The sequence below is a fragment of the Pectinophora gossypiella genome, chromosome 12 (assembly GCF_024362695.1).
Source record: "Pectinophora gossypiella chromosome 12, ilPecGoss1.1, whole genome shotgun sequence".
NCBI lineage: Eukaryota > Metazoa > Arthropoda > Insecta > Lepidoptera > Gelechiidae > Pectinophora > Pectinophora gossypiella.
Window position 1 is genome coordinate 7,899,025 of NC_065415.1, and position 27,495 is coordinate 7,926,519.

Consider the following 27,495-nt stretch of genomic DNA (forward strand, 5'->3'; position numbering starts at 1 on the left):
GTCAGGAAACTTTTTAATTACCTCGCTGTTTACCCTGTAACTGCCCTAAGTTGCTGCGTGAGTAATTGTTTGAGTGGAAATAGATAGACATTCCAACTCCCTGCCGCAAGTTTTACCAATAGCTCTATCGTTGTTGGGTTTCTTTGACTCTTAATAATATATTAAAGGAGTTTGAGGAAGTATCTTCGTTACTTATACATGGCTATAGAATCGGTATTGTACAGAACAATTTGTTTAAATGTGAGTCTAATATGTATTATACCTGGTAATGTTGCGGTTATATCTTACACTACCTAGAACAAACAAGGATATTAAAGTATTAAGTTAAATGAGCCAATACGTGGGCGTATGATAACGATGTGACGTCACGTTATAAAATACAACGTGTGTAAAAAATAAAATGTTCGCTATTCAGACTACGTAGAAAACGCGTTACGAAACAGCTACGCTCCTGCGTAGGCTTTTTACCTACGTGGCGTAGGCAGCATTTATATACCACAGAATAAAAGAAAGAGGACTTTGTGTGTATGTTTGTGTCTTTCTTCTATTCTGTATTCTATATGTACGTAAAATTTATTTATTTATTTATTTATTTATTTATTTATTTATTTTTACAGTTTTACATTCAGCCATTACAGTAAAAACCAATTCGACTGAAACAAACACATATAAGACATAACAATTATTATTATTTAACTTGAACAATAGCGAAATGCCACATCTGTGAATTTGGCCACCGAACAGCTGTACAGGTCAACGTCCGGGTTGTCCTGGGCCAGGGCGTTAAGCATCCGCATCGCGCGAGTAACCGGCGAGTACCAACCAAGATTGGTTCTCGACAGCGGGACTTTAAACATTTGCGGTTGCCGTCGCACGTTGCAATAATTGTCCGGTACATAAAGACATAGTGACGACAAAATTTCCGGGTTGGTAAATTGTCCTCTAAATACTTTAAAAATATATTTTAACAAAGTCACATCCCGTCTTACCTGTAACTGGTAGTACCCAACCATTCCTAGTACAAATAACGATGGGTACATAAGTGGGTAGAAAGGATACACACCATATTGTACTAAATATAAATACCTAGTGAATTTGTTTTGTATTTTCTCCACCATAAGACAATATTTATTCTCATGGGGAGACCAAATGATTGCACTCATTTCTAGCTTACTCCTCACTAACGCGTTATATAACGTTTTAACTATCGCTATACTTAACTCATCCCTCGATTGACGCAAGATGAATCCTAAATTCCGAAAAGCATGTTTACACGAATCGATAATGTGATCACGAAATGTCAAATCACAGTTCAAACGCACTCCTAAGTCTTTTATTGAGGAAACACGCGGCATCACCGCCCCGTCCACCAAGTAGTCATGCTGCAGTGGAGCACGCGCCCGACTGAAGCTTATCACGTTACATTTGGAAACGTTAAATGACAGCTTATTGTCGCGACTCCACTGCACCACCCTATCGATGTCCTGCTGTAACCTTACACTGTCTGAAATGTCTTTCACCTTCATAAATAATTTCAGGTCATCAGCAAATAATAAACAGCCCGCCGATTTAACAGCACCCGGAAGGTCGTTAATCATTATTAAAAACTCCAATGGGCCAAGGTTACTACCTTGACTCACCCCGGAGAATGTATAATACGGTTCCGAGTTGTAACCTGCGTATTCCACGTACTGTCTACGATCTCGCAAATAGCTCGCGAAAAAGCTTAACAAGTGATTCGTGAAACCTATGGCCGCGAGTTTCCTCAACAAGACGTCATTGTCCACTAGATCAAAAGCCTTTCGAAAATCGAAGTAAGCTGCATCCACCTGCCCTCCTACCTCCGAATCTACGATCGGCATCACCCTGGACATGAAACACATAAGATTGCTATCCGTACTGCGACCTGGTCGAAACCCATGTTGCGCGTCACTCAGCTGTGCACTGACTTGGGCAGAAATTGAATTATGTAGTGCCGTCTCAAAAACTTTGGCAAATGACGAGAGCACAGCTACCGGCCTATACCCGCTCAAATCTGTGTCTGCTCCTCCTTTAGGTATCGGTATAACACGCGTAAGTTTCCAGTCGTCGGGGTAAAAAGTACATTCGAGACACAAATTAAAAATATGAAGTAACGGTTGATCAAAAACCTTCCTACAGTCCTTCACCACAAAAGCTGGGATCCCGTCAGGTCCCGCGGAACGCTTAGGCTTCAGCCGCGCGAGCGCCCCCCGCACCTCCGCCAGCTGCAGCTGCGGCACGTGCACGCGCGCCGCCCCGCTGCCGCACGCCGCCTCCCGCACACACGCCGACACATCCAGGGTCGGTGCTATGTCGCTGTACACCGAGTGGAAATAATTCGCAAACTCACCAGCACACTCCTCCTCAGACAAAGCTAATCCCCGTTTAGTAATTTGCTTTGTCAAGCGTTTTGAACGCTTCGATTTTAAAAAGCTCCAAAAGGAAGCGGGATTGGTACTAAATTGGCTGTTTAGTAGTTTTTGATGCCCCTCATACGCGATAGCAATCTTATGCTTCACTATTGTTCGATACTGAGAAAACATATCGTAATCACACTTCGACCCGCTTTGTTTATATTTTTTATGCCAGACCGCCTTTTCCTTTATGTCGCATATAATGTCCTTGGTGTACCATTCCGGGTAACTGTACCTGGAATGCACACACTTGCTATGCTTTTTCTTTGGAGTGCAATCATTAATACTGTTATTTAACGTATTGTAAAAATAGTCAATCGCCGTTTGCGGGTCACGAATACTGTATAACGGGGACCAATCTATCGTTAATATCGTGGAATATAATAAAAAGAAGTCTGCCTTACGAAAATTCCACTGTGGACGGGTTAACACAGAAGGGGCCGGGGCCTGCGGCGGCGGCGCGGGCTCCGCCGAGCCCCCGCCGCACCAGCGCACGGCCAGTGGCGGGTGCTGCGGGTCCACCGGCACCAGTACCTCTGTCTCCACACTCACTACCACTTCCTCATCCGATAAGTTTGTCAACACTAAGTCTAAAATACGATTATTGCTATTCACAACTTCATTTCGTTGGCGAAATTCACAGTATGACATAAAATATTCAAAGTATATTTGCACGTCTAACGATGTCGAATACATATTGAAATCACCGACAATGATAACCTGTTCGTATTGAACAGAAATCGTTTCTAATACAAAAAATAGATGCATAAATTCATTGTCCGAACTATCTGGCGGTATATAAACAACACAACACATACAAAGATATTGTTTATTACGGGACACTAGCGCACAAACAAGTTCAAAAGCGGCAGCATCTACATTCACGGGCGGCGCGATTCGCTTCAGTTCATAATGTGATGTTGCGACCAACAAAACACCGCCCTGCTTACGTCCATCCGCTCTGTCGCAACGCAACATGGTATACCCATTAGGAATTAACTCCCCATCATGAAAAGAATTATTCAATCCTGTTTCCGTTATAGCAACTATATCCGCTGTTGACGCCAATATGTTTTTATAAAAAATATCCACCTTGGTCCGCAATCCCCTTGCATTTTGATAATAAAATAATATCGTATCAACGGGATGCTGATGTTGTTCCAGATTTTCGGTAGTTCCGAAACCAAACCCATTCACTGATCCTGGCGTTCATCGGCCAAATATCGACATTACAAATGTCTTCATAATGCGATTCTGGAACTCCTACCACAAACGACGCGTAATCCCTTTTTGTTTTCGGATTGATTTTTTCAATTGTTACGTCATCCGAGCCACATACACTTTTCACGTGTAGTAGCACGGACTCATTTGTGGTATCCGGATGTAACGACCAAACGTGTACATATTTCTTCCTTTCTACGGCTTTTATGGTGTTCACATCCTTGGAACCACCTATTAAAATACTGGGTCTTGCTGGCTTCTTCGGCTTTTTTTTTTCTTTCCACTGTTATAAATCCCTCGCTGTCCTGGTCATTAACGCTTTTCGGGTCACTATTATCACTCACTATGTTGTCCTGCTCAGAGACAGCCGGCGCAGCGGATCGCTGTCGCTTATCAACTGTAGCAGCCGCCTTTTTACCACCTCTTTCTAACGCTCGTCGGGCCCGATCGGTCAACTTCGCCGTAGACGGAATCGCCCGATCTGCACCTAACTCCGGCGCAACAGGCTTATCGCTCACAGCTGATGTGTGAGCAGTCAAGGTCGTCGCACTCCTCCTTCCTTTTTGTTGACAGACACTTGCAAGTGTGTCTACTTTAGTAGATAGTATCTCTACTACCCTCTTTTGCTCCAAAATCAGCTTCTGCTGATCCTCAATTGCCTTATTTTGCGCCTCAATTAACTTTGATTGGGCAGTAACTTTCACGATGAGCGATTCTAATTTAATTGTGAGATCACTAAACGCAGCTTTCATATCGAAATTCGACATAATTACGCTATTCCGGATTTAAAATTAACAGAGCTTGTGTGTACGACTAGGCACACGCACACAAAAATTATGCCATGATCATATATTATACTTATAAATAATTATGAATTAATTTGTATATTGAAGTACTATGTTCACAAGAGGTGTTAAATATGATGAATATAAGCTGAGAGATATATATTAGGGTGGAGTGAATTTGGAAAAATTTTTTTTTTTTTGGAATTTCACTTTTACTGTGTCATTAACCGATGACCGTACATAAAAGCTTTATTCATGCTAAAAATCAAAACCCTACGACTTTATTTTGAGGTGGCGCGCTATGAGGGTAATTTGAAAAAAGAAACAATTTTTACGTCTATCGTGTACCTGCACGTCTATGTTATTGTGTATCTATATGTAATAAAACTTATATATCACGTTACTTTAAAGGGTTAACTTGTTCGTCTTTGCATAGTTTTCTTAAACTTTCTCATTTAAGTGGTAACGACAAGTGTAAAAAAAGTCTGATTATTAGTCAATAAAATGCCAAAAACTCGAAAAGACTTGCGATGCCCCTTGTTTGGCGATCCAATAAAACTAAGTGATAATGTGTTACCAACTTATTGTGATATTATAAAATATTACTTGTGGTTAAGAAATGACTTACTGGAACTGAATAATGGTAAAGATCCTGCAGTGAAAGATTTGTGTGAAATGATAGCCGCTGATATTGAAAAAATTTGGAACAAGGCGTCAATTCCCATTATAAGCCATCAACAAATAGTTGCCAGATTGATTTCCTATTATAATAAATACAAGAATGTGAAGAAATTGCGGAATGAAAAGAAAAAGCAAATGTTCTACGAAGAATCTGAATCAAAATTATTTGACATCGCTACTTGTAAATGTGAATCCAGAGAAGTTTGTAAGTGTGTGATTCAAGTTCCTATTGCGGAAGAAACCTTTTTGAAAGACCAAAGAAATGAACGAAAAATGTATATTGGGTCTGTTGATAAAGTGTCTACTAAATCTATCTGCCGTAAAGAGACAAGGAAGAGAAAGTATGATGAGTTTTTAAAAAAAGCCAGTAGTATCCCAAGTACTTCTTCTGATCCAGTTCTTGATTGGTCTTCTAGTAGTTCGTCCATTGCAGCATCAGACGAGGATGAAGATGTGATTCTTAGAACAGAAATAACGACTCAATCAACCAGAGGAACTGAACAAATGAGAAGTAAATTGCAAAACTTAGCTTCTGCATGTGACCGAACTGGAGTTTCTGACCGATCTGCTGCATTAATCGTAAATGCTGCATTGTTGGATTTAAACGTTATCAGCGCTGAAAACTCTTCAAAAGTAATAGATCGAAGTAAAATACGTAGAGAGCGGAAAAAGGGACGCAAAGATTTACAAAGCTTTGAGAGCAAACAAATTTTGACGGCTGTTTACTTTGATGGTCGTAAAGATAAAACTTTAATCATGACTAAAAGTGGCAGTATCTCACAACGGAAGAATATTACTGAAGAACATATTTCAATTATTTCGGAGCCTGGTTCTGAATATATCGGTCATCTTTCTGTTGATTCTGGGAAAGCCACGACTATTGTGAAACATATAATTGAGTTTCTTGAGTCAAAGTTTAAATATCGGACATATTTGGTAGCTATTGGATGTGACGGTACCGCTGTAAATACAGGACATAAAAATGGAGTCATAACTTTATTAGAAAAACATCTGCAAAGACCTTTGCAATGGTTTGTGTGCTTGTTACATGCAAATGAACTACCGCTTCGTCATTTATTTACCAGCCTTGATGGTACAACTACAGGACCAAACAGTTTTTCTGGGACCATAGGGAAATTGTTAGAAAAATGCCAAAATTGTCAAATACAGGTGTTCGAACGCATTCCCATAGAATTACCGGATTTGAATACTAATACCCTTAGCACTGATCAAAAATATTTATATGAAATATGCTCTGCCATTTCGACAGGTACGGTCCCACAAAACTTAGCCAGCAAAGATCCTGGTAAACTTGCACATTCACGGTGGTTGACTTGCGCTAATAGAATTCTTCGTTTATATGTTGGAACAACGAAACCTTCTAAATCTTTAAAAGATCTTGCAACTTTCATAATAAAAGTCTATGCACCAACTTGGTTTGACATTAAAACAAAACCTTCTTGCAAATATGGCCCAATTCATATCTTTAATATGATTCAAAGATGTTTGTATCTACCGGATGACCAAAAAAGCGTGGTTATAAAAACTATTCAGAGAAATTCCTTCTTTGCACATCCAGAGAACATACTGTTGGATAACTGAGATTAGTGATATTTTTGAATCTGAAAAGTAGACTTGCCCATACAAAACACCGACCAAAGGAAAGGTACTTACAGGATTGTTGAATTTGGTTTCTTCTGACCCCGGGGTGCTCTGGAGACTGCTAGTGCACTTTCAGATTAATTTTAAACAGCACAACTTGAATTAATACACTTTTATGTTATTTTAGAAATTTCTTGTATAGAAACGCGCGACGGCGGTAGTCGAGTCCACTTTATTTTTCTTTTTTCCTGGCTTGGGGTGGCGGGAGTTTTTGGCGCGAACCAAAGGAGTTTTTGGAAGGGATTCATGGTCGGTGTCCTAACATTTACCCCCCACCGAAATCAACAGTGATTTCAAAATAGGTAATAACATCACAAGAGTAGAATTATTAAATATACTACTTATAATGTACTTTATTGTTGACAAAGAAAACTAAGTTATATTTTTTTATAATAAGATAAGCTAATGGACTGTATAATAAATAATTAAGTGTATGAATGATATTATTATGATAGAAATAAATAACAAAGTTATTGGTCCTGCTCTTTTGGGAGAGGACTCAATTTGGAAACAGGCCGTTGTAACCGTGAATTTTGTGTACGTAATGTAACAACGCGAACTCTACCATCACGTCCAGGGTGAATCTGTTCTACACGACCCAAACTCCATTGTTGACACGGTACGTTATCGTTATGAATTAAGACCAAATCGTTTACGTTTAAGTTAGGTGTATCAACAAACCACTTCTGCCTTTGTTGCAATGTGTGCAAGTATTCCGACTTCCACCGGCGCCAGAAGTGCAGAGCGGCCTGCGTAATGCATTGCCATCGTGTTAAACGATTCAACGGTATATCTGAAAGATCGTAATTGGGAGCCGATACCAATTGACGACCGACTAAAAAGTGTCCTGGCGTAAGGACGTCGAATTCACTCGGGTCATTAGACAAACTACACAAAGGGCGCGAATTTAAAATCGCTTCTATGTTAGCAAAAAGAGTACCCAACTCTTCGAAAGATAAGGCACGAGTACCTACTACGCGCTTCAAGTGGTACTTTGCCGATTTTATTCCGGCTTCAAAAATGCCCCCAAAATGACTACCTGTCGGGGGGTTATATTTCCATGTCACTTTTCTGACTGTAAAACCGTCAATAAGCTGCCGTTGACTTGCATTATAAAATTGAACGACTTCGTTTAAGTGTTTACCGGCCGCGACAAAGTTTTTACCGTTATCCGAATACATGGTGTGTGGAAGACCACGCCTAGCCGTAAACCGATCGAATGAAGCTAGGAAGCATTCAGTAGTCAACGCCGAAAGGACCTCAAGGTGAACCGCACGAGTCGAATAACAAACAAATAGACATAAGTAAGACTTTGAGATTCTGGCATTGCGTCTATTTGTTTCTTTTGTATAAAATGGACCTCCAATATCGACACCGACCGTGTGAAACGGGTAAACGTCCTGTAAGCGGCACTTAGGCAAAGAGCCCATTTTAGGTTGATTTACAGTGGGCCTATTTCTGAAACATGTAACGCATTTGGAAAGGCGAGACCGTATAACACAGCGAGCGGCTATAATCCAATATTTTTGAACTAATATGTTTTGTAAAGTCCTAGGTCCGACATGTAAATAAACTTTATGATAATAATCAATTAAAATGTTCGTAAAATGACATTTTTTCGGTAAAATTAAAGGGTGACGTTGAGTAAATGGTAAGTTTGCGTGTGAAAGCCTACCCCCCACCATGAGAAGACCACGGCTATCAATGAACGGGTCGAGTTTACGTAGGCTTTGAGAGCATCGATTACCTCGTTTTAATGACTCAATGTCATCACCAAAATGTTCGGATTGAACTATTTGAATAAGTTTATCGTGAGCTTTATTTAACTCTGCGGTGAGCAATGCGCCCCTGATTCTATCAGGCCGAGAAACCCTGGAATTGTGTAAGAATCTGAAACACCAGGCGACTATGCGCTGCAGTTTGTTAAAATTCGAATATTTATTTATTATATTATCAAAGTTATTTTTTAGAGAGACACCTTCAGTGAGTAATGACGTACTTTCCTTTACAGGTTTTAGTTCCAGGGGTTCTCCTTTGAACTCAGTTAGAGACCTCACTGGCCACATATGTTGTGGATCGTACAACCACTGTGGGCCGCGGAACCACTGATCAGCGATGTGCAGCAACTGGGCCGGCGTGGCGCCGCGCGAACATACATCGGCAGGATTGTCAGTGCCGTTGACGTGATACCATTGAACACCGGCTGAACATTCAGTAATCTTAGCCACACGATTCGCAACAAAAGTTTTTAATTTGAATGCAGGTGTATTGATCCACGTCAACGCCACTGAGCTGTCGGTGAAAGCCAGTACTTCGCTGATCAGTACTTCCTTGGCTAATATCGATACGACATATTGTAGGGTTTTCGATAACAAATGAGCGGCCATTAATTCAAGACGCGGAATCGATACTGTTTTTAAGGGCGCAACCTTAGATTTTGATAACAGTAGGCTAACCTTGACATTGCCATGCCCGTCCTGACTGCGAATATACACGACGGCAGCGAAACCATTCGTCGACGCGTCACAAAAACCCACAATTTGAGCTGTAATGTGATTTTTCACAAAAACATGTCGGTCATGTTTTAGTTTCGATAATAAAGGTATTTGAAATGAAAACAAACGCCATTCATTGAGAAGCGCATTAGGCAGCGCGTCATCCCAACCTAAATTGGCGCACCATAACTTTTGCATAAAAGTTTTAGCGAGAAAAGTACAAGGCGCAACGAACCCCAAAGGGTCAAATAACTTAGCTATTTCCGACAACACGGAGCGCTTCGTCACGTTACTTTCCATCTGTGTGGTACGGAAGGAGAAAGCGTCTTCTTCAGGTAGCCAGTGCAGGCCGAGAATCTTGATAGCCATAGTTTTGCCGTCATCGAACTGAACAGGTGGTTCGAGTTGATCACTAGGCAATTTATTTAAAACTTGAGCACTATTACTCGACCACTTGCGCAATTCGAAACCGCCAAGCTTTAGCAATTCTACCAACTGATGTTGAAGTGTCAGCGCGTCGTCTACACTATCCACTGACCAAAGCAAGTCATCAACGTAAAAACCTTCACGCAGAGCACGGGCGGCATCAGGGAAACGATCGCCTTCATCCGCGGCTAACTGCTGTAACGTGCGAATGGCTAAAAACGGGCTGCTGACTACCCCGTAAGTGACTGTGCACAACTCGTACATCTTTATAGGCTCGTTGGGCGAATCTCGCCACAATATGTGTTGAAATTGACGTTGTGATTTGTCAATTAATATATTACGATACATTTTTGATATGTCACCGCATAAACAAACGTTACGTAAACGGAAACGTATTAATAATTCCACAAGATCAGCTTGCAGTTTGGGCCCCGTATATAAAACGGAATTTAAAGATTGATTATTTGTAGTTTGACACGAAGCATCGAAAACTACGCGAAGTTTTGTCGTACTACTATCAGGCTTATGAACGCAGTGGTGGGGAATGACATACGCCGATTCCACTTCCGATACGTCACCGACACAGACCATATGACCGAGCGACGCGTAGTCGTCCATGAACGTTTTATATTCGCCCCTTAGATCGGGTAAACGAGATAATTTGCGTTCCAAATTTTGATATCGTTTTAATGCAATTTGTTTAGAATCGCCCAGTTTCGCGTCAGGTTTGAATGGGTAGCTCACAATGTATCGACCGGTATTATCACGCTTATGGTCACTGACAAACATCTGTTCAGCGATGACGTCATCTGGATTTTTAGGTACGTCACAGGATAAACTTTCGGTTTCCCAGAAAGATTTAATTAAATCGTCCACCTTAACTGTGCTACTAGTGAACATACAAGTCGACACACCGTCAGCACCGGTATTCACTGACAGCTGGCCTGTAATGACATACCCGAAAATGCTACTTAACGCGAGCGGTATCCCTTGACGTGACGGATGATACTTGCCACCATCATAAATGAATGGAAACACGTCACTGGCAAGCAACATGTCAATGCGACTCGAGCGATAGAAAGTAGGGTCAGCCAACACCAAATGTTTATATTCGTTGATTAAATCCTGTGACAAAGTGACAGATGGCATATCGCCAGATATTTTCGGAATGATCACAGCTTTTATATTAAAAACAGGGTCATTAGACATGGTCGGCTTTAAAGTGCAGGACACCATACCGTGATCGCGAACTACTGTTCCGCCTAGGCCCGACAATTGAGTGTTACACTTCTGACGTGGAAGCCCTAATCGCTGTGCACAATCATTTGTGATAAAACTGGTTTGAGAACCACTGTCGATCACTACGCGCACGGGTTGATATTTGCCTGAAACATCCGTAACGTGTACAACCGCAGTACCCAGCATAACTGTCGACCCAGACGAGCATGACGATGCCAAGGAGACCCGATTCTGTTGATCGTTATTAAAGTCGTTATCACAACTGTCATCAGAGCCCGTGCTTATCAAAGTTACATTGGAATCTAAATGCAACGTGTGATGATGTTTGTTTTTGCACACCGTACATGTTATCTTCGATGGGCACTCATTAGATGTGTGACCTTGACGCAAACAATTTTCGCATAAACGCAAATCTTTTATTTTTTCAATTCGCTGCTTAGGAGACAGCGCAATGTATTCGTAACATTTATAAATCGAATGAAATGGCTTATTGCAATACAAACATGCCTTCTTAGAATTATCAGGGCCCGCATTGCTCGCCAAACAGGTTTTTGAATTGACATTTTTTGTAATAGGTTTACTATTATTATTAGTTTTGTTTTGAACCGCATTTAGAATGGGTTTATTTGAAACGGGCTTTGAAACAGGAGGATTAGACATTTCCAACATACGCGCCTGATTCGATACAAATTCGCTTAATGTTTTAAAAATAGGTATTTCCTTTATACCGATTTTTTGTTCAAATTCTCGTCTAGAAACCGGGTCCAGGTTACGTAAACCGATATAACAAAGAATAAATCCCGCTAAATCATCGATTTTTAATAATTCTAACGCTTGAACGCATTCTTGAAATGTCTCTAAAAAGGAATTCAATCCGCTAACAGATTCGTTCGGCAAAGGTTTGAACGCGAACAATTTATCCAAATAGCGGGTAGCTATAGCACGCTTATTTTCATACCTGTCCGACAGAGATGACCAGACAATATTATAATTGTCACTCGATACAGGCAAACTTTTCACTATTTGAAGTGCTGGCCCGGTTACTACGGAAAGTAAATAATGGAACTTCTCGACATTACCTATCGAATTATTTGTATGAATCAAACTCATAAATGTATCGCGAAATGTAATCCAATTCTCTAACCTTCCGTCAAAATGAACAAGTTCAATTTTAGGTAAGCGAGGCTGAGAGCCGCCGCTTCGCTCATATTTGAATTCACCGCCACTTTTTGACGTATTCGAAACAGTTTCGTATTGATGAAAAATACGTTTAACTTCGTAATACAAGTCATCGAAAGCCTTTATTTCCTGGTCGTTAATTATATACGCCGGGTTACGCTTTAGTTCCAGCGCAGAAATATCATCAACAATTCGTTCGAATGATTCGCGAGAAGATTCGAGTTCACTGACCCGCACCAACAATTTGTTAACTAACGTGGAATCACTTTCGACAATTTTAGATAAATCGTACATCTGTTGAACACGCCTAAAATAACGTTCTTTTCTATTTATTAACGTATTTATTTTGATATCAAGATCGGTCAAAAATGGAGTTGTAGGTGTTTCTTTCGCCATTTTGAACTGAAGAAAAATGTACTAGAAACTTCGAGAACAACGCGTCCCTACAACTGCCTGTTTATGTAAAACCGAACAAAAAGTAATTTACACTGTAGAAATAGATTCTAAGTATTTGACTACGTATAAAAAAATATATTAAATATGATATTACACTGTGACAAATAGAACTATTGAACAAATACTTGCACAATGAAATGTGATGTTGTAAATTTAATATTTTGAATAAAATAACATAAATTATATATGAAATAGTCTGTTAATACCTATTTTGATATACTGAATCCGTATCGAAGGACCATAAATGTTGGATAACTGAGATTAGTGATATTTTTGAATCTGAAAAGTAGACTTGCCCATACAAAACACCGACCAAAGGAAAGGTACTTACAGGATTGTTGAATTTGGTTTCTTCTGACCCCGGGGTGCTCTGGAGACTGCTAGTGCACTTTCAGATTAATTTTAAACAGCACAACTTGAATTAATACACTTTTATGTTATTTTAGAAATTTCTTGTATAGAAACGCGCGACGGCGGTAGTCGAGTCCACTTTATTTTTCTTTTTTCCTGGCTTGGGGTGGCGGGAGTTTTTGGCGCGAACCAAAGGAGTTTTTGGAAGGGATTCATGGTCGGTGTCCTAACACATACTATTAGCAATGTTACAAGATAATGAGTCTCACATAAGGGAAATAGGACTTCGTAGAGTTTTAAAGGCAAGAAAAGAGTTTAAAGGAAAGAAAGTAAGAGAATTTCAACTCCCAAATCTTAAAATCGATGCATCGAATTATTATGATTTGATTGACTGGTCAAATGAAAAAATAACAGAACCTCCGATGACCATGAAATATAGTGACGCAGAAATTTCAAGCGTGATTTCCTCAGGTGGCAAATTATTTGAAATCGAAAAGTATCCTTGCCACACTCAGGCAGTAGAACGGTGCGTCAAGCTCGTTACTGAGGCTTCTTTATCTGTTTGTGGGCCAGAGGCAAGAGATGGATTCATTCGCACGAGGATAAAGGCAAGGCAAGACATACCAGTATTTGACACAAAATCACAATTTTTTAAGCAAAAAGAAGAGTCTATAACTTCAGCTTCCGAATGTTAAAATGCTTTTATTTAATATATTTTGTATATTTATAAGTACTTATACTTAATTTCAAGCTGCAATATTTTCTTTTTGATAAATAGTTTGTCTCAAATAAAAACTTTATAAAAAACAAATTTTGTTATTTTCTTTAACTTTTAAATTTGATGCGCCACCTTAAGACGTAAACATAGGAACTTGAAATTTTATTTTTATATCTCTAAGAATGTCGGTCATCCATTAGTGATACAGGAGTAACAAAGTTTAAGTTTTTTTTTTTTCACTCCACCCTAATATATATGCATACTTACCCTATGTTTCTATAAAAAGCGTTGTATAAAAGTTTCAACTCTAAAAAACGTACTTCTACAAAAAACAAAACAGAATCGGATTACCAAACAGCAGCGTCGACGGGCGTTATGAATCTGCGCAAAAACATAAAAAAATAAAGAAAAAGTAACAGAGGGTAGGTGTTGGCCGCTTATAATACGAAGCAGAGATTCCCTCAAATATTGTTCCAACGTGACCGGTGCGGAATTAGCGAGGCATGCGCCGAGTTCATAATCACTTTGTGGCGTCCGATGAGCATACCACTCCATTTTAAAATTTTACACGGCGATTTTTTTTAAACACACCATGTGTGGCGTTTGGCGGCAAAACTAAATTCGTACTAATTCTGAATCAAATGTTTTGCTTGCAGGATCCACAACTCTGTATCCAAAGTGTATCTTTTCGATATAACAATATTTTTTATAGGTAACCTAACCACTACAACGAACAGTAAAACTAGATAGCATTTTTAATGAAAGAAGCATAAATATTTTTATAAAACAAACTTCTAATGGATGTTTTTGTTTTATTTCCAGCCCGACTGTCGCCAGTTCATCTGAATTTTAAATATCACTTTAATTTAATTAACTAGAAGTGCTGTCTCCTTCACAAATATTCTGAACTTTAAAACTCATTACTTATGTATGTAAAATCGGCATTATTTTGTGAAAATATTTGCAACTATCGATACATTAACAAGCCAATGTAAACAATAATAAGTATCTTATGAACATTGTTGTCTATTAAGCGATCTAAATGATCAGTTAAGTAAATAAAAATTCCAATTCGCCGCTTCTTTATTCTTCTGTTTTAATACGAGGAAATGTCACTGTAAAATTGCAGAAAAAAGTATAATTTGGTGGCACACTGTAAATTCCGAACGACCCACTGAGGAATAATTTTAGCAAGTCGTTCGAGCGTGTTAAGCTGATTCTAAATTCAATTTTGTTAGATATTTCATGATGTACCATGTACAAATTGTAATAAAAGTAAAGTTTATGCTTTACTTTGCTTTATGATGATGTGGTATGTTCGTGTGTATTATGTTGTAAACGTGAGAGTTCCGAAAATCATGCTATTTTTTAGGAATTATACTGATTTGCCTCCGAGGTCTAGTCGTTAGAGCGTTGGGCTCACGATCTGGAGTTCCGAGATCGATTCCCGATAGGGACATTGTCCAAATCATTTTGTGAGACTGTCCTTTGTTTGGTAAGGATGTTGATTTGCCGCAGATGGCATTAACTGCTTGGCTGGACAAATGGGGAGCGCTGAAGGCTCTCACTCGGTACAACGTTTAAGACAACGGGCCTGAGGGTGCCCAGTTGGGCGCGAACCTCGGCTCAGGGCGTCGTCTGAGAGGAAAAATATATAAAAAAATTAATCTCCCCTAGTGGGAAATCGTCGACCACGCCAGCGGGGTCGGTATCGAGGTCCTGAAGTGTGAATAATAGAGATTCAGAATGTATTAAGTACATATGCCAAGCATGATAATATATTAAGATATGAAACCGGAACATTCCTTTGTAATATTGTTGTTCACAATGTTGTCTTTACTGCAAGAGACAACAGTAATGAATAGTGTCTTTCTACGATCTTATTAACTTTTTGTTCTAAAGACGGCGATGCAAAGCTGCAACATTGCGGTGCCGCGTTATTACGCACACGCCGACACAGTTGTGAATTTTATACGGCAAATATTGTCGGTACGTGCCCGAAGCGGCCGCTCAGCTACATAAATACATGTGTCAGCTTATTATATTCCCGCTTCCTTCACACGGTATTTCGCTACCGAAGTACCAGATGATTTGTGAACGTACAGGCAAATAAGTACTGTTCGATTCTAGTACGAAATTGTTTAAAAACAGGTTTGCTTGTTTCATATCGTGTAAGTGGAATTATATTTATTGCGCTTTATAAACAACGAATTAAGAACATAAAAGGTCATACTCAATACCAGTAGATAGAACGATACAGTAGCAAACTAACCAAGTGGATAGTAAATGCAGGTTAAGCCAAAACCCACGTGAAAACAAATTGTGCTCCGTCTAAAAATACAACTTTCAATATATCTAAAAAAAAAGAAAAGAAAAATAGTAGAAGAATAATAGAAAATAACGAAAAAATAATAATGGAGAATAGAAATAGAAGAAGAATATATCTCAATGTGTCAACAAATAGCCTCGATTACATATGTAAAGTCCAATTTACCACAAGCTTGAGCCTTTCCTCTTGGACGCAGTACAAGCGTTAATATTTTAACACCACGTCCGCATTTCCTCATTTTTATCTCAAAAGTGTTGTTTATTCATGCGCAGTGACCGGGGTGCGATCGCTTTACGATCGACGATTTACCAACTGTCTGCTCCGATCCTAGACGGAGATACTATTTATTGCTACGCTATAAAAATCTTGAAAATCATTCCTCGATTTACATCCTAGGCTTATAGATTTATAGCCTTACTTTAATATATGTTATTAAACACTAACCAAAATTATTTGCAAGGTGTTAACGTATACCTTGATGGATATCTACTTTTGAGTAGGTAGCGATGAAACCTAATTAACCGTGAAAAATATGTCTTAAGTATAACTAATCGTTAATATTCATTCCTGTGTTTATCTTCGAAGCAAGAAGAATAAATAAGACGCTGTGTAGCCGGCCACATGTGGCGTCGGCAGGATAATGCAAGCTAGGAGGACGTAATTTAGGCGAGTATACTCGGCCCCATGTTGGGCGCCACTCCTCTACTAATTTACTCCATCTAAATATGCGCTGCTTATTATCCACCGGCTTAAGCCGGTAATAACTGTTCTCTAAATATTTTGTAAAAGGAAATGTACCCACCTATATTACTATTACAGTCTAACCATTCTCAACTGTGCGCCGATGAATTTGAAACTGACACCAAAAATAAAAAAACCTAAACTAAAGCTGTTGCCCATGCATACAAATATTTATTAAAAAAAAAACGATAACAAAAAAATATCGGCACTAAATATTTTTTATCGACGACAATGCAATAGTGCAGGAAGGTTGAAAAAGGCAGACAGAAATAGCGTGTATTTTATTCACGAGCCGCCAGTAAAGCTATCAGACATGTCCAAACTTCGCTGAGTGCAGCCTGTTTTATTTCCGTTTGACCTGTCCCGTTCGACGCTATTCCTGGAACCACCAGTAAGGGTGCTGGTGCTGCAAGAGACTACGGGACTGTCCCCGAGCCAGCGAGGATGGAAAATGTCCCGAAGAGTGGACTATGTTGTTATTGGTCATGTGAGAAAACTCCTTCTTTATACCTAGAAAAGTTATAAATAATATGGATGTTTTATTTATATATATCGTACACATTTGAAACCATCTCTATAGCAGTTCTTGAATTACCTACGCAGTTGGAGCATACATTACAAAATAATGAAGTACGATTAAGACAGTAATGAGATGCTATAAATCAGCAAAAAATAGTAATTTCAGTCGTCAAATTAGCTCAAATAGTTGTCGTTTGCTCAAAATATCCCCGTCGGCTAAATAATGCTTGGTGATATATTGTCCCGCAATGATTCAGTGAAGTTGGCAGCCATACGCAGCCAGACATGTTCATTTTACCGACAAGCCAAATGCAAGTCCTGACAGCGCGAGAGCTGACTCGCAACTGCAACGACACGGCTCTGCACTCCTAAATTTGAATATTTAATTGTGATTATTTTGGCGCAAGACAGACTAATTAATAAACCAAATTGACAGCTCGAGTTTCGCACTAATGGAGAACTTATTCCGCGAATCCAAATTTAACAGTCGAATCGGAATTTTAAATCTGGAGTACTGCATCCAGTGCATAGGCCGGCAGTATTTTACGATTGCAGCGAAGTTTCGTATCCTTTGTCTGGTGTTTTATTCGTGCATTTCCAAAGAAGGTGCTACGTGATATGAGCTCGGCACCGGTCGTTCCTCTCTCCTTTCATAAAATATTTTCAGTTGACATTGTACCTGCTCCTTCTATTGAATATCGCAGGAGCTTACAAAGTTATCCGTAGCCTGACGAAATTCTCAGCTTCGTATTTTGACGTTACGTTTTAAATTTCAGCATTTAAGAACCCGAGTTCATCTTTTCCTTCAAATAATTTATTAAGATTTACCTAGACCCTTTTCCACCTGACTTGAAGTGTTCAGCAACATTATTTCTTGAAAGTGTGGATATGTTGTCCGAATTTGTGTTTGTATGCGCCACAAGAGGGACATATACCGCGACGAAGCGGGCTCTAACTTAAACCTAACTTAGATGTAGAGTCTCGGGAGATCCGCATTGAAAACCCTCCGCTCGCATTAAGTTGGGTAAACAAGACTATTGCGAGGTGTATTAAAAATACTTGGAATTATTTCTTAACTCCATTTTATTTGTTTTATTTTATGATGGCTATTGTAGCTTAACTTTGTTGTGACGGGCGCCGCTGGCTGTGTAAAGCATTTTCTCCAAGTTGGTTAGAGGCACCGACTTTGGTGGAATTAAAGAAAAAAGTAAGTATTGTGTAACTAAAAACAAAATATGTAAATGTTTCTTTGCATTGTGCCAAAAAAAGAATACCATACGAATACGATACTACTACGATACTTACTACTTACTAAACAACTGGTTACTGGTTACTTTACGATAGGAATATAATATAATAAATCATGGAGAAAGTACGAACTCGGCGTAGTTCTACAGACGAATGTTTGACTGAAGTTTTTAGACGACTTGTAAGATACAGCGAGTCTGCTAACTATCACGCGGGACGGGTAAATAAACATAACATGCATAATATAAAAAGGACGTCTTGTATGCGAATTGTAGCGTTGACAGCGACTTTCCGAACGGCGACCCGCGCTACGGCGAGTCTCTTTACGGCGAGTGTCCTTATTTTCCCTTTACGTCGAGCGAGTTTTGACGCTTTATGTATGCACTGAGATATCATTTGTAGTATTTAATAGTAATGGACTCAAACAACCCAGTACTTACAGTGAATTAAAAGGCGGGTCATAATTATTATAACATAAACATAAACAGCCTATATATATCCCAGTGCTGAGCACAAGCGTCTCTCGATCAGAAAGGGGTATGGAGCATACTCCACCACGCAGCTCCACTGTGGGTTGGCGGAGGTGTTTTTTACGGTTAATAGCCGGGACCAACGGCTTAACGTGACCTCCGAAGCACGGAATCATCTAACTTTTTCAAACAATCAGGTGATTCCTGCCTGAAAAGGTTACCAAACAAAGGACAGTCTCACAAAGTAATTTCGACAATGTCCCCATCGGGAATCGAACCCGGACCTCCAGATCGTGAGCCTGATGCTCTACCCGCTAGACCACTGCGCAACAACGACACAAAGTAATTTCGACAATGTCCCCATCGGGAATCGAACCCGGACCTCCAGATCGTGAGCCTGATGCTCTACCCGCTAGACCACTGAGCAACAACGACAAATAATTAAAAAACATAAAATTAATAGCAGTGTTTACAGTATATTGTCTATTCGTAGTTACTCCGTGATATTATGCAAGTAAGTGTAACAAAATCCGACTGAACATTAAACTCGCAAATCTGCAACCCTAATCTGAGTCTTTACCGCTCATTCATTATTAACCATCCAATTTAAGGATTGAGTCAGTGCTATTAAATCCTCGAACATTTCAGGATACCAGTAGTCATAGCACCATACAGCGACATAATATCACGTCAGTGAGCTAATACCAGACAGTTCATTCATCGGCGGCTACTGGACCGGCAAAAAGAGGCGAGTGTGCAACGGTCGACTGCCCACCACGAATGAAAACCCCGATTGAAATGTTTATGCAAACAACAGGATGTGTGCCCCGTTTTTTTTTAAATCAAAAAATGCTTGAATGAAAATGGTACATAAATTAATTTGTAAAAATAAACTTGTGGGATTCGAAATCGGCAGAAATGTTGCCAGAGCAAGAAACGGGGGTCGGACTGTTTCTTTTTTTCATTTGAACTATTTCTATGTAAGTACATACTATACACTTCTGCCTACCTCTTCTGTGTGATGTATATTAAGTTCTGAAATATCAGAAGAAAATAAAAAATATAGTTTTGGGTAAGTACTACAGACAACTTGACCTTTTGACATTCATATTTTATTTGTTTGAAACGACTGATATTATGAATCAGTCGAGTGATTAATTACAAACTTTTAAATGAAATTGATGACTATCAAGCTATTTACACCAATTTGAATCCATTAAATTAAATACTTACGTTCTTTTGATCTGTTATTTCCTCTAAAAGACAATTATACTGAATTAGAAATTCTTAATTTAAAATAGGTTTTATTTTCATGTTTTTTGATAAAAGAAAAGGCGGTTTTTTTTTCAAATACTTACTGCCATCTAGAGAAGAGAACTCTAAATATTGTAATAACCACTGGCCGTATCCTATGAATAAACATGTTATTTTTAAATATTACATACACAACGTTCTAGATTATTCCAATTCTAGGTACTAATTTTCCTTTTTCAATTCTTCAAGTTCAAGTACCTCCGCAGAATGCAACATCATCCCTTGGTCAAGCACCAAAAAATAAATTGGCTTTAGGAGGCAAAAAAGTTATGCCTCTAACAAACAGAGGACGCTAATGAAAAGCAAAGATAGCGCTAATGTCCGCGTCCGTCCGATACGACCGCGCCGCCCGCCGCCGGCCAATCGGGACCTTCTCCCAAAAGGGACCTTCTTCGCAGCGCGATCCGATATCGCATTGATCTATTTATTATTTAAGGTTGCAAGTATTGGAGCATGTGTAACAATGAGTGCAACGTTTGACCATTTTTGGTGACGTCACAATTAAATATTTCGTACAAATTACATAGTCACGTAAAAAGTATAGGTTGTTCCTATATTCAACTGTTTAGATATAAGTAGCACGAATAACGTCGCGCTGTGAGGACGGTCGCTAAGTGCACACTCCGGACCTCCGGATGCTCACTACACCTAATTTCCTCTGTCTTCCGGCCTCCGACTTTTTCCTAATTAACTCACAAATTTCACTACAGAAGCATTGCAGGAAAAAATTCTCATCTCTTTTGGAATAACAGAAACGGAAAAATATGTCCGCTGTTTTATTGGATTTGTGTAAATTATAGTTACTGCACTAAATAAGTTGGGTAAGTATTTTTATATAGCTACACCACCTAAAGGCCGCCATTTGCCATGTACCTAGTTAAGAGTTTTTTGTCATTATTTCTTTTTATTTTGGTGCAATAAAGTATACAGAAATAGCAATTCTTCGTTTTCCGTCTGTTTTCTCGTGTCAATTTACGTTAATTGCAATTTATCCATTTAATTTATCTAGCTGTGTTGAGAAAAGTATACCGCTGTATCGTATATAGTATCCATATATAGGTCTGCCGGACATAATGAAGTGGTAGTTAATGTACTACTTACTTACTTACCTTATATAATTTTACGTAATGTAATGAATGTCTATAAATGTAATAAACCTATACTTGACGAGGGCTTTTTTTTACTTTTGATGGGTTTGCTCATGGCCCTAGCCTTGCCCGAAGGCATTGCCGAGGCCTAAGATCGAGCGAGCGCGCCCAGAAGCTGCCTGTTCACTGTGGCCCGGGTTATATACATTTGGAAATACATCTCTGCTCGGCTCTGATTAATGTTCGATTTCCTTTCCTCAAACTTTATTGAAGAAACAAAGTAAATAGTCTACCTATCATCATCCATTTTCCTTAGACTAACTTATTAACAGAGTCTTTCCTGGAAAACTGACAAATAAGAGGCTTTGAGAAAAATAGGTATCTATCTTGAAAAAGTTGGGGTTCAAAATTTACATCTATTGGGTATTATAGCTACTGGGAGAACAATAATAGGGATACTCACGACTTTTGTTTGATAGACGGAATGCCAAACGGGGAAGTTCGTCAAAGAGACAAAAGTGAGAGCCGGATGAGAGAGCTCAGTCGAGAAGGCGTTCGTATTCCTACTGTACATAACATAGCTAAGTATTTTTACACAACTTGAGTTATTTGAGTCATTTTTTCAATACATTTGCTCGTAAAGTATGTATCTCTCATTGCACCGCTTGCATGTGCGTAAAGCACTCCATTACATACGCGTGCTTTATTGACAATGGCCCCGATTCCTGCAGACACCTCCTAATTTTACTTTAAGTTATACGCCGAAAAGGAAAGAGACGGATGATTGACAGTCGCAAATTTTAGGAAGAATGAGTAAATGCGAACCGTTTGTCTTGTGCTGTCAGATTAATTCTGTCGGGTTATTGGCCGATGTAAAATGTCAGAATCAGAATCAGAATCAGAATCATTTATTCAACGTAATTATCATGGATAAACTTGTTGAAGGTCAATGTAACATTTTTGAATTTACGTCATTTCGCAAGGTGTTATGGCTGAGGAGAAGAAATGACAAGAAACTGCAACAGCAACACATCTTTTAAATCAATGAGGGTACATTACAAGTTATTTAATAACTAGAGGAACACATTCAATACCAGACATTTTTATCATTTAGGTAATCATTAATCTTATAATAGGCTTTTTTACATAAAGTAAGCTTCACGTGAGCTTTAAATTTGTTCTCTGACAAATTTAAAATATTATCTGGTATTTTATTGTAAAAACGTATACATAACCCCAAAAAAGATGAATTTAATTTACTTAATCTAGAATTTCGAACAACAATTTTATTTTTATTCCTTGTATTGTAAGTATGCCTTTCACAGTTTCTCGGAAGGAGAGATACATTTTTCCGCACATACATAATGTTTTCATAAATATATTGACTTGCGACCGTCAGTATATTTATTTCTTTAAACAGCTCCCTTAAAGAGTCCCGACAACGCAGATTATAAATAGCGCGAACTGCCCTTTTTTGAATAATGAAAATAGTTTCTACATCAGCGGCTCGACCCCACAATAAAATACCGTAAGACATTATGCTGTGGAAGTAGCTGAAGTAGACAAGTCTAGCAGTGGGTACATCTGTGAGTTGTCGGATTCTTCTGACGGCATATGCTGCTGAACTTAGCTTGCCCGCTAGTGATACAATATGTGGGCCCCATTGAAGTTTTGAATCTACAGTAATTCCTAAGAAAACGGTGTGTTCAACAAAATCTAGTTTCTCGTCGTTAATTTTAATGTTATTATTTACTTTCTTTACGTTTGGTAGAACAAATTTAATACACTTCGTTTTCTTAGCATTTAGAACTAGATTATTTACTGTAAACCAGCTTAGAACCTGCGACACAGCGCTGTTTGCTTCGTCAAGTTCCTCTAACTTTCTATCGATTTTAAATATAAGAGAAGTGTCATCCGCGAACAGTACAATGTCAGCTTGGTTCTGTACTACATAAGGTAAATCATTTATGTACACTAAAAAAAGGAATGGCCCCAAAATGGATCCTTGAGGAACTCCCATTTGAACATGAGAGCCCGAAGAAGTCGTACTATTGATTTGTACCTTTTGTATCCTATCACCTAGATATGAATTTAACAAACTGAGAGCTCCATTATTTAATCCATAGTGCCTCAATTTCAAAAGCAAGGTCTCGTGATCCACGCAGTCGAATGCCTTAGACAAGTCACAGAATACTCCTACGGCATTCTGCGACTTCTCCCAAGCATCGAAAATGTGTCGAACAAATGTGACACTCGCGTCTGTTGTAGACCGACCCTTAGTAAAACCAAACTGCTGGCTGTGAAGTAAGTTATTTAAATTAAAATGACATAGCAGTTGGTCGAGAATAATTTTCTCGAAAATTTTACTAAGTACTGGTAGAATAGAAACCGGTCTATAATTCGTGGGGTCTGATTTTGTGCCCGATTTAAAAAGAGGTATAACTTTACTGATTTTCATTAAATTTGGAAAAGTGCTATTTTCAACACTCATATTAAAAATGTAAGCTAGATATGGTGCTAAGATATCAATAACAGAGCTCATCAATTTGACAGACAATCCCCATAAATCTTTCGAGGTTTTAAGTTTCAGCTGTTTGAATACTTTAACAATACTACTCGGATCAACGCGTTTAAAATCAAATAATTCAGTGCAAGCAGTAACATTACTTTTCAACAATATATCAGCTTGAACAGGAGAGGACCTGAGAGATTCTGTAGTTTTTACAGGGATGTTCGTAAAGAATTTATCAAAAACTTCAGCTACATCTTTATCTTGTTTAACTAACCCAGTGCTCGATTCTATATTATATTCTAATTCACGCGGTTTCGAAGCCTTTGTTTCGCTATTTATTACTTGCCAAACTGCCTTTATTTTATTATCCGCGGTCTTTATTTTACTACTAATATGCATCTGTTTGGCTGTATAACACACTTTTCGAAATATTTTAGAATAATTTTTGACGTAGCTTTTAAAACTATCAGTGTGTGTATACGTTTTTTCCTCATATAAAGAATAAAGAGTATTTCTACTTTTGCGAATGCCTACGGTAGCCCAGTCACTGAACTTGAATGATTGACTGTTGGTAACTACCTTTTGAGGAAAATTATTTTCAAATTCTTTATGGATAATAGTAAAGAAATCCCTGTAAAAATCGTCAGGATTGTCTGTATCAAAGTTTGGACAAGGTAAGTTACTTATAAGACTATTTCGATATTTCTCTATCCGAGTATCAGTGATGGGTCGTGTACGAAATTTAATTTTCTGAACATTTTTAAGTACTGGAAAACTGACCAGCTGCCCACTGTGATCTGACTTAAAACAGTTAAGGATACTGTTGTCTTGAAAGTCACAATTGCAAAAAACGTTATCTAAACATGAGGCAGTTGTTTCTGTAATTCTAGTTGGCTCCATAAATATATTAACAAGGTTAAAAGATGTAAACAAACTTAGAAATCTAGTTGTAATTGAATCTACTTCATATAAATCAACGTTAAAATCTCCACACACTATAATGGCTTTATTACTTTTAGATATGACCTTCAGTACATTTTCCATCACTGATTCAAAAACTGTGAAGTTAGCACTGTATGGGGGTCTGTATACGGCTACAACAATATGTTTCTCTGTTTCTATACATGAAATCTCCATAGTGCCCTCTATCGAAAGTCCAGTAATATCTTTGCGTTCTTTATATTTTAAACTATTTCTGATAAAAATAAGGGAGCCACCACGTAATTTGATCTTTCGACAGAAAGCGCTAGCGAAATGATAATTTTTAAAACCGAATAACAATTCATAATCCTTCAACCAATGCTCTGTAATACATAAAATGTCAATAAAAAATGTCTCTAAAAATAATTCTACGTCTAATTCTTTGCCAGAGAAGCCTTGAATATTTTGGTGAACTAGTTTTAATATTCCAAGCTTCTCTTTTGTCTTATTGTCTAGTTTAAAGATGAAGTACCATTCGTGGTACATGGCTGACTACCGTCAATAAAAAGTTTTGTACTGTAAAAGACAGTACAGTCAATAAGTTTACTGCCTGGTCTGGCAGAAGTGTCTGTAATATAAAAAACTAGTACTGAACATATAATTTTTTTAAAGTACTTAGATAGATATATTCTATCTGTCGTTATTATACAATTTCGAATAAACTTATTCAAATCTAAATAAATAATATTACTATGATGACAGGTTCTGTTATAAAGGTGTTGGTTGAGAGAAAATATATAATTATTTTCCTCACTAGCTAATGTATTTGAGTATGGAAAAGAACAAATAATTAAGTTTCCACACTCAACAGTCATTAGTGACCTATGATACCTAGTCAATTGCTCTTTTGTGAGCCCTGTACTATTGCCTACTAAAAGAATAACGGTAGTGTTTGCATCATATTTACACTGGAATAATTTTGTGATGATTTGCGAATATGACGCGCCAGGCATGCACACATTAATAATGTCATGATCAAAAGAGTTTTTTAGAAGTAGTCCTAAACCTATGCCTATATCGTCCGAGAACACAACAGTCTTTTTCGCTAGACGTGGGACACAGTCTTTCTGGGGCGCGACGATGTTTGGCAATGCGGTCGCGACCTTTTCGGGCCCTCGCAGCGCCCCACCTGTCGGCGCAGCGGGCGCGGGCGCCGCGGGCGGTGGCGCTGTCGCTGACGCCCCGCGCCGAGAGGCTCCGCGAGCTCCGACCCTCCGCGGCTCGGCTCCCGGCGGCACATCGCCGGCCGGCGCGACACTTGGCAGCGCGGCACACGGCGGCTCGTTGTTGGGCGGTGCGGTGTCGCACATCACTGCGGCCAGCGGCGCACCGGCGGGGAGCACGGCACTGCATTTCGCTGCTCTGCGTGACGCAGCCCTACGCGGCGTGGCCCTTGCCGACGCAGCACTAGGCGACGCGAAACTGGGCGGCGCGGCTCTGCGTGTCGCAACCCTACGCGATGCGGCCCTGGCCGGCGCAGCACTAGGCGACGCGGCACTGGGCGGCGCGGCTCTGCGTGTCGCAGCCCTACGCGATGCAGCCCTGGCCGGCGCAGCAATAGGCGACGCGGCGATGGGCGGCGCGGCTCTGCGTGTTGTAACCCTGCGTGATTTGGCCCTGGCCGGCGCAGCACTAGGCGACGCGGCACTGGGCGGCGCGGCGTTGCGTCTCACAGCCCTACGGGGCGTGGTACCTCGCGGCGCGGTCTCGCGGCGCGTGGTACACGCGGCGCCGGTGGACGGTGAGGCTCCAGAATCTACGACCAGCCCCCCGCGCTGCAAATCCTCTCTAGACTCGCTGCTTGTTTTGGCGCGTAGTGTTTCCAGCTCCAGGTTTCGGTCGTGCACCAGAGACTCAAGCCGTTCCGTGTTAATTACCAGGGACTCTGTTGCCTTGATGTGTTCGGCAATTTCCTTCTGTGCATTGTCATATAGTTGCTGTATTCGGGCTAATTGGCGTTGGAGCTCACAATTTTCTTGTCGTAATTTATATTTTTCTTCATAACCTTCATCATCATCACTATATTTATCGCTCATTGAAGTGAGATCTATGGTCATGGACTCATTATTTTGGCAATTTTCTTCATGGACTAACTCATTGTATAATGCCAAAGTTTGTTGTGACTCATTGGTAGAATGTTGGTCCTCATGAGCTTTTATTGTATTATAGGCTACAGCAACCTGTTGCTCTAGTTCTCTGATACGATTTAGAGCAGCCTCATGGTTGTTTTGACATTCCTCCTGTGAGTTGATCACGGATTGTAAGTGGTCCCGTTGCTCCTGTAAGTCCTTATACCGACCATCTAACTCAGTGAGCTCGTTCTTTAAAAACAGTATTCTATTATTTATATTTATTACTTCTGCCTCACTCTCTTCATGTTCTTCTAGAAGCTTCTTGCATTCCTCTTGAGATGCCTGTAGTTCAAGAAGGGCTTGCTTCAGTTTTTGTTCTAATTCCTTTTTGCTGCAGGGAGCCATACTAGACAGAATCTGAAATAATAAAGGAAAGGCAGCAGTAACTATTCCAAGAAAAATAGAAAATACCTATAATAATTATTTTACTTAGTAAACAACAATAAGTACCTACATAACGGAATGCTATGTGTATGTCTGTATTATGTTATTTAAGTATGTCTAATTTGTGGA

General features: G+C 39.3%; 2 protein-coding genes across 9 annotated transcripts in view; one reads left to right on the forward strand and one right to left on the reverse strand.

The window, feature by feature from the left end:
- Positions 1–27,495, forward strand: part of LOC126371090 (uncharacterized) — a 355,308-nt gene that overhangs the window by 269,140 nt on the left and 58,673 nt on the right. The window lies entirely within an intron of this gene.
- On the reverse strand, positions 285–27,327 carry LOC126371605 (tropomyosin-1, isoforms 33/34-like). The gene is made up of 5 exons (XM_050016922.1): positions 26,544–27,327; positions 25,980–26,207; positions 2,866–3,025; positions 2,151–2,337; positions 285–293 (listed from the first exon to the last, which is right to left on the reverse strand). The coding sequence occupies exons 1-5, from the start codon at positions 27,325–27,327 to the stop codon at positions 285–287; spliced, it is 1,368 nt and encodes a 455-aa protein (XP_049872879.1).